The 9,112-nt window shown below is 42.0% G+C and overlaps 1 protein-coding gene across 1 annotated transcript; it reads right to left on the bottom strand.

Annotated features, from left to right (window-relative positions):
* Nucleotides 1–973: 973 nt before the first annotated feature.
* On the bottom strand, nucleotides 974–8,799 carry LOC131252631 (coronatine-insensitive protein 1-like). The gene is made up of 3 exons (XM_058253277.1): nucleotides 7,845–8,799; nucleotides 3,274–3,754; nucleotides 974–2,692 (listed from the first exon to the last, which is right to left on the bottom strand). The coding sequence occupies exons 1-3, from the start codon at nucleotides 8,333–8,335 to the stop codon at nucleotides 1,871–1,873; spliced, it is 1,794 nt and encodes a 597-aa protein (XP_058109260.1). The 5' UTR covers nucleotides 8,336–8,799; the 3' UTR covers nucleotides 974–1,870.
* Between the last annotated feature and the right edge of the window lie 313 nt (nucleotides 8,800–9,112).

Genomic DNA, 9,112 nt, shown 5'->3' with positions numbered 1-9,112 from the left:
TAGTCAAAATCAGGTACTAAGATTCATAGATTCCAAGTATTCTTGGTCAATGACCATGTTTCGTAATCTCAAGTTCTCAGGGACTATCCAACGACTCACTCCTCAATTAAGATACGTAAGTTCGAGGTGATATTAAACACCAAGGTATATCAAATTGTCCTCGTTAGACCAATCATCATCACAATCTACAGCTAAGATCAACCTCATCTCATCCACATGGACAGTGGATTAGAGCTTATATTGAATTTTCAGAGTACATACTCTAAACCTTCCTAATCAGGAGGCCAACATTATTTTTAGTACATAGCATGCTCATATTGTAACCTACCTTATGAATGACCAAATCTCTGAAAAATGGACCACATGATGTAAATGGCCCAACACCTAAAATAGCAAGTAACACTGACACGAGGTAGCCCACAGATAGGGGGATGATGGAAGTGTTGCCAACGCTGGCAATGGCAGAGAAGAAGGATGTGGCAGCGTCGAGAAGTGAATGATCCTATCCATCCAAACAGGTTCCCATTTAAATAGTAAAATTGTTTATTATTGTTCATATGCAAGCCCCAAGCCCCCAAATCACCACTCTAGGATCACCTGATAAGGAAACATTGGAGAATGGCCCATGCCATAATGAGGTCCGCCAGATGAGTGAGCCAGAATATCGAATGATGGACCACACCTTCAGTCACCACCACCGTTCAGAAGTGCAAGGTTTCTATGATGGTCAGGGACCGATGACTTGGGCAAGCTCGATTATCTGATCCATTGGATTCACTGTCGCACCCACCGAGGAGAAATCTAGACAGAGAATTGTTGTACTGCAGTATCCAACTAGACTGCCGCGTACCAGATACAGAAAACTGTACTCTCTTTGCAATATATTCCATCTCCACCATACACTTGGCTGTGGACAGCATCAAACTCATTCCCAAACATCAGTTAGGCAATTGATTAATATGAGAGCATGCAGTAAGAAACAAATACAACAAAGCATCATTAATAGCCAGTTCTTCAGTAGAAACATAGTGGATAATTCCAAAGCAACAGCTACAACAACAATCCAGATACTGAGAGAAAATCTCAAGCTACAACAGTGACAAATCCGATCCAGACACTCCCTGCAATGGCTCCAGATATCTGTGTATGTTCATGCAAACAAATTTCTCTGCCATGAACCCGTCGCAAGTAATAGCAGCCAATCTGGTAAGCATGAAAGAGCATGTAACAGTCCTTCCGCAAATCTCAGCACTCCATTCCTATTCAATGGCAAAATATGTGACGAAGACAATAGAATCCAAAGGATCCCCAAATCTCTAAGATGCAGGTTTCCCTAAATATCCGGCCTCCTTAGTGATCTAGACTATTGGTATGATATGGGTACACACCAGAAATCTCCCAGACTGATGATCCTAAACCTTCAATCATTGCATTCTTTAAGCAATCACTGATTGGTGCCTCAGCTTTCAAGATCACGAAGCCAATTATCTCAGCTGGTGCCACTGGGAAGCTGTTGGTTATCTCAGACAGAGACAAGGATTTCCTTCCAAACTCGAATGGCCCACAAAGCTGCAGTGAGAGGAGGGCAAACCTGAGATGTATGACGATTAGCCACGTGGAATAATGTATGCCCCATGAAATCATTTCTCAGATCCGTCTGTCCCACAGCTTCAGCACGCTCGAGCGGAATTCTTTCCGGTTACAGAATACAAACTTATTACAGGATTACAAAGCTCGGATTGTAAATAATACACGAAAGATATACAGTAACCATCCAGAGCACACAGCCGATACAACAGTGTGACTGAAGAAAAGAAGAGAGAGAGAGAGAGAGAGAGAGAGAGAGAGAGAGAGAGAGAGATATGCACAGTCACACACCCAAGGACAATGGGAATGGGTAAAGAGGAATGACCGTTTCAGGGTAATCCATCCTTCGCCCTGCAAGGGAATAGTAAGCAAGTATCTGAGCTGGCCGCTCAACCCTGTCAACTTCTGCAGGACTACCAAACTCATCGTATACAATGGCCTGTCTCTGAGGAATGAATTCTATGTTCCAATAGGGACGAATCATGGCCAAAAGATCACTGCCTGTTTTGGATGCATTGTACCCTTGCACCCATATGTATCTCAGAGACCTCAGCTGCAACACAGCAAGGGCCAGCGCCCGCTCGCTGAAGCAACAGCCCCTAATCTCAAGCTTCTGCAGGCTGGGGCAGCCTTTCGAGAATTCCAGAAGCCCAGCATCAGAACATCCCACAAAACCCAACAGCATCCACCTAATGTTGTCACTGTACTTGCCGAGATAACCAAGACCAATGTCTGACAGACCCCCTTGTCGTAGATAGAGAGCGAACCTCCTAAGCTTCTGGCAGCCCGTTAACAGAGCACGGACCCCATTGTCAAGTGGTAGCTCCGTTATTGTTTTTTCCTTGTCAAGTAAGACCAATCGGAAATCAGTGAGGTTTTTGCTGAAAGTGCCAATAGATTCCAAAGCTGAATTCGCGATATCAGATACATAGACAGCCAGGTATTCCAGATCTGGACAGCCTTGTGCCAGTGTAGCTAGGCCCCTCTGCGAAACCATGCCTTGTTCGTCCTGTTCATCCTCCCCACACTCAATCCTAAGCCTCCGAAGTCTCTTACAGTTCCGAGCGAGAATTTCTAATCCGCTGTCTCCGATCACATTACGCACCTGCAGAAAGTACAATAAAAGAGGGCCATATTTCAGTCGAATTCACTGAAATTAAGAAACAGGTATCATGCGATGCTAGGTCTAGAGTGATGGCTTTTCTTTTGTTTAACCAGCAACGGTACAAGTGGGACCCACCTCTTGTTAGGAACTAAGACACTGACCTGGTGGGCTCCCCATTATTGGTAAGTTAATGCCCTAATATCTTCCCAATCAGATAGATGGTCATCACATGAAAATGGACAATTTCAATAAACCATCCATGCTTAAAGACAATTAGGATCATCTGATTAGAATATCTCCCATCCACTGCGGGACCCACCATATGAACAATTTGGGTCACCAGAAGGGGGCCACTGTACAGTTTGCTGGGCTGAACAAAAGCTCAGTAAAGCAATCCATAATTCATTTACAAGGGATGGGGGCATCTCCCATCCACTGTGGGACCCACCACACGAATAGAAGATGGGCCCACATTTACCGTTTGCTTGGCTGAAAAAAAAAAAAAAAAACTCAATAAAGCATTTTATATTTCACTTATGAGGCAATAATGGAGACCCAAAAACAAAGTACACTGCAGCTACCTCAAGAACCTCTAAATTGGGGCATCGTTGAATCAGCTGGCAATGATCCTCGGTATCGAGAAATGTATATTGAAGGTCCAACTTCTTGAGTAAAGATGCACGTGGGAACAATATAGGCATCTCATTCTTCCCCATGTAGTTTAGACCCATGCGGCACAAGTTTGGAGGAAACGACACGCTAGAGTATTTGTCGAGATCCCCTGTTTCATCGTTGAATGAACCACCACCAAACTCTACTAGAGTTAATGCTGCACGAAAAAAACCACATAGATCCAAGATTTCACAATCACTGATTTTTAAAGAAAGTAAGGAGCGGCAGTTCTTGGCTATCAATTCAAGGTCTTTAGTGTTGATGAATTTGAGCTCCGTCATATAAAAGTTCAAAGTCTCTAGGACATTGTTGTTCACAGCAAGTTCATGGAGCCAATCACCATCTTTCTCAAAAATGGAGCTCTCTTCCAAAAACAAGGTTCTTAGGCATCTGCAGTAGCATGAGACACATAACAGTAAATCATCTGATGCAATCTGACATCTTCTGGCCATTGTGCCCACAACAAAAATAACAACAACAATAATTTTAAACAACCTAAATATAGAGAAAAACGTAAGAGAACTATGTTAAAAAAAGGGCTGGGCACTATATCTAGATTAGAGCTCCTAGGTGCACAAGGTGCCACATTGCTTACACAACCCACTCACAAGAGTAGATGACTTGAAACCTTTTAAATGGTTTATCTATAGAGCACAATAGAATATCAGTTCATGTGCTAAAATATTATGTCAAGGACCATGACATCTAAAAAACTAACGTCTCTTACGGATCTCAGATATTGACTGGGTTAATAAGGAAGCATTTAAACCGCTTCCTTGTGGGCAATTTCCCCAAAGCATTCAGAAATGCCAGCTGTTAGAGCTGAACTAAAAGTATCTTCAAGTTACACATTGTCTATCATGGAAGGCCAGATTAACCACCAAAAAATACCAAAGTATAGCCTGGTCACAAAAGTAACATATCAAGATCCGTTAAGGATTAATCCCCCAAAAAAAAAGCTGCATGCTGCAGAACACGAGGCCATTTGTTCGGCTCTCTGCTAAATGGGAACAATTTCACTTATCTGTTACTTCTTTGATCAGCAACGTGGAACTTTCTAGATTAGGGATGGTGAAAAACCCTCAGGACACCGATCTCAAAACTATGAAGAAAAATATATATACTGGATGAAGAAAATCTTCCAACTTACAATTTTACCCTCTCCATCCTATCAAAAGGATGGTAAATGGAAATTCTGTTCACTTTTCTATGTGAATGAGAAACTAGGGGCACCTAGAATGCAAGAATAAGCCAGAGATCTTATCAAATATCTAGAAATGACAAGGAGGGTGAGAACCACAATAATCCATATGACTAAATTTGGGGAATCCCCTTGAACCAATAAAAAAGCATGAAGCAGGAGGATAGAAAGAACTCAATGTCATTCCCTAGAGGCTCTCTTTATCTCTGATGAATATACCACCAATTGAACTTTTTTTATTTGTATATTATCAACTGACCAAGTAGAAGAAAACCACTGTTTCAACCAATGGTCTATCTCTCAGGCTTAAACTGATGCTAGCAAGTTGTTATTAATTCCTATAACCACAACTGGGTGAGGTGCTCTCCTTCTGCAACCAATGAAAAAAAAAAGTGTGCTTCCAATGGCCAATAGAGGGATTCAATTGTTGAGTCAACAAGCTCTTGAAAGGTGATATACAACCCTGTCCACTAAAATATAATACTCCAGCCAAATATTCCAAACACTTTATGGGAGGACAGAACAGATTCCACTACATTTTTTGTTCTGAATGTTACAGAATAGAAGAAAGGTTCTCTTTTTCTTTTCTAAGGATGAAGAAAGGTTTTCTTTTTAAAAAAATTGAAGAGAGATTACCATTGGAATGGAAAAAAGCAAACTTTGTCCCTTGGTTTACTTTTCCAAGAATGATGAAATGACTCATGTTCGAGGACATGCAATAACAAAAGTCGATCAGCTCCTATCTAACTACTCAAGAGAGAAGACATTTGGAGATGGATAGTGCACCTGTTGGGCACATTGGTATACTTTTGAGGTTTAAAGAACAATGTACCAGTTACATTCCTTGTATTATATATGGTGGACCATCTCTTCCAACACAGATGGAATAATCGATGCCTGCTTGAATGAAAGGCAAATAAACTTCAAAGCAGCCCTCTAGTGATGAGTTAGTCACAAGATCTTCAAAACCACATGAGAGCTGGGTTGTTAAAAACATGATCAATATATAAAGTGAAGTTCTCTTCACGATTTATGTCAGGGCTATTCTTAGCTAAAGAAATATTTTTGGCCATAGAAATAATATAAATGCCCGTAGGAAGTATTCTTATTAGTTGTGAAAAGGTCATATCATACGCCTTCCAAAGCCACATCAACTGACCTAGCATTCCAGTGCTTTGCCTTCCCCAGTAAAACTTCCTTGATATTATTAAGTGGCACATGTCCAATGGGTTTCCTCCCCGAAGAAGGATACTAATTCAACCTTAATACATTGAGCCTTCAAAATTGAACATTAACATGCTATCGTCACCATCACGAACATTATAATCATGAGAGCCTTGTCCCAGCTATTTGGGGTTGGCATTATGGGTCTTGTTTCGCTGGTCATATTCGAAACAGGAATTCTCATGATTGCTCGGCCAAAGTTCTACAACAGGGTGTCCACATGACCTCAACCCTTCTCCTTTAACCAGTTTTGCGAATTGCGACAGATCTGCACATCATTTTAGGTGGAGTTTCCAAGCTCAAAGCATTCATCATTGTTGGAAATTGGAATTATGTCAGATAGACATCAAAAGGCAAGTTTATCAGGACTGTAGTTTCTTTTTTGTCAGTAATGGAACTTCCATTAAAAGGAGAAAAGAATTACCAAATATCCATTAAGGAAATGGATAGTTGCTATCACAGCACAGCAAGGCTGTCAAGACACCTTCCTCTGCTAGTATACAGAATCTGAAACCCACTATGAGATTCTTGATCTCGTTGATGGCGAATGAGCAGTTCTGAGGAGGTAGAACAGATCCAGAAATCCAGGCAATAACATCAGCCGACTGGCCTTTGACAACAATAGCCCTGGAAAATCTATTTAACATAATAGATCTACCAGTTTTAATAGCCAGAAGCTCCACTTTGGTGGAATTTCAGAACTTCAGCTCAAAAAAGGCAAGGCCCATTCTCATTTCTGACAATGTTAGTGGGACCATAGCTGCACTGAGAGGAGGAGCAAAGCAAGCGTATATAGAAAATTCAAGGGCAGGCACAGGGAAGTGGCAGTCAAAACATTTTGGAATTAAAAGAGTTCAGGAAACAATTAAATGGCATGGTAGTGAATAGTTTTAACTATGTAATTCCAATTAATACAGTATTCAAATGGCTTATCTATTGAACAACCATGTTTATCGACACTTAATAGTATCTAGATTCAAAATCGATAAAGATTATATATGTACAAAATCAATTGATTTAAAGGTGATCCCGGTAGAACCTTGGGCCCAATTTATGTAGGTAAAAGCTGGATACAGAGATGTGGAAACTAGAGCATGTGTGTGTGGGTGGGGGATAGGGTCCCACATCATGTCCATGTGGGAGAGACCAAAGTTTTCACATGCCCAAGGGGCACAACTGAATCAAGCATACAAGATTCATCAGTTCCAGGGGACAGAAAGATCCCACTCTCGCCAGTACATACTACACACTTTTAGGCCGCGTTTGGATGCACCATTTATCTGAGCTACGAATGGAGAGGAAATGACAACCAAAATAATTAGCAGCTCAGTACTCATGATAACAACGCAGCCTTCAATTGCAATAATATTCCTTTCAAATCCATCATTGAAGTAACATAATTACCATTTTAGATGTAATTGAAATTTGGTAATTTCGAATTTTCCACAGTATCGAAATTAACAATTACTAGCCAATTTGATTGTGCATCCAAACATAGCCATAAGCAATTAAGTTCCTTATTTCAGCACCTTTTGGAGAGGCGGAAAAGGATTCATGTAACCAACCCCAATTAGTTGGGATAAGGCTTAGATGAAGAAGATGATTTCTGCAACTTCTTTCATTTAAGGATGATTCCATTATTCATACTTTCTTCTGCTCCACAGATATTTAACAATCAGCAACATAAGTGTATGGCATGTATAGATCCCAACAACCCACAAAAGGAAATTGAAAACTAGAAACAACTACACAGATTGAACCAAAAATGATTGCTACACATGCATAGACCCCAACAACCCACAAAAGGAAACTGAAAATTATGAAAACTAGAAACAACTACACAGACTGAACCAAAAATGATTGGAAAAGGACTATTTTGGGATTCCCACCCACCATGGACAATGGGAAATATGCCTCAGAAAGATATCGATCCCTCCAAAACAATAATAATACACAGAATTCAGCAAAACACAGATTTCTTAGGATTCAGTAATTAATCATAAATTGCTTGAAAGCTTATTTCTTTTTCTCCATCCCTGTAAAGAAAGAAAGTACCTGCAAGATTGGGTGACCTGCAATAATCCATCTGTCGAGAAACCGGAACACTTATCCAGCTTAAGCGCCTGCAGCATATGCCCGTGTGACCGGACCAGCACCTCAAGATCAGCGTCACGTACGATCATCCGCCTGAAATGGAGTGATTTGAGGCAATTGAAGCCCTTTGAGATCTCATTGACCCAGGGCCCGACGTACCCTCCCCAATCCTCCGGTATGAGGTTGAGGTTGAACATCGCGGCCCGCGGCTTCCCCTTCAATTTCAACGACTCGAGGCCCAGAAACCGCATCCGCAGGCGAGCCGGCATAGTCGAATAGCAGAGGGCGATCGTGATGTGCTTCCGCGTCCGAGCATCGATGTTGTACCATTTCCGGCACACCTGAGAAACCGCATCACGGTCGCGGGGATCATCGATGTAGGCCATCACGCACACAAGCGCCTCATCCGATATGCCGAAGCTCATCGCGCGGCTGAATCTCCGATTCTCCATCGAGATCGCGGAATCCCGACCGTCCAAGGCCCGATCTGATGAACCACACCTACCGAGCTTCGAATCAGCAAGTTCTAGCAGTCAGATGATGCATCTATCTCCGCGCAGGGTTTTATACACGAGCAGCGATGGGAGCTGCCGTGAGCGATTTCTGCAAGGAGGTCGTGTCTAGAAACCTAGGGTTTTTGAAGAGCTGCAAGAAATCAAAGACACGAGAAGAAGGCCTGCTGCTACCGACTGAATCGGATATGAACGGCAACAGATCTATCATCGCTTCTGAGCTTCAAGGCGTCTGATCGAGATGGGAAAGATAAACGGCTGAGATGTCTCTCAGACCGGAGGATCGAACGGCGATGAGAGGAACCCATCGAAAAGAGAGGAGAGAGAGATAGAGACGGAGAGACAGAGAGAGAGAGGATTTGGATTCTTTCGCCACTCTCCACTGACAGGCCACTCGGATTTTTCACCGCTAAATTCCTGACGATCACAACGAGGTGCTTTTTTGAGTAAACGGATTGGCTACTCCCCTGACACCAGCCAATGGCTGGTGGTCGGTGCTATGTGGGATCCACCATGATGTATTTGTTTCATCCATGCCGTCCATATATTTTTAAAGATCATTTTACGATATGAGACCAAAAATGAGATATATTCAAATCTCAAGTGGGCCACATTACAGGGAACAGTTTTGAATGATTTCGACCATTAAAAACATTTTGGGGCCATAAAAGTTTTGGATTACGCTGATTTTTTTTTTTCCCTTCATCTGGGCCTGTA

This window comes from Magnolia sinica, chromosome 8, assembly GCF_029962835.1.
Source record: "Magnolia sinica isolate HGM2019 chromosome 8, MsV1, whole genome shotgun sequence".
Taxonomy (NCBI): Eukaryota; Viridiplantae; Streptophyta; class Magnoliopsida; order Magnoliales; family Magnoliaceae; genus Magnolia; species Magnolia sinica.
Note: the sequence above shows the minus strand (reverse complement) of the source record. Positions and strands in the feature narration are given on the sequence as shown.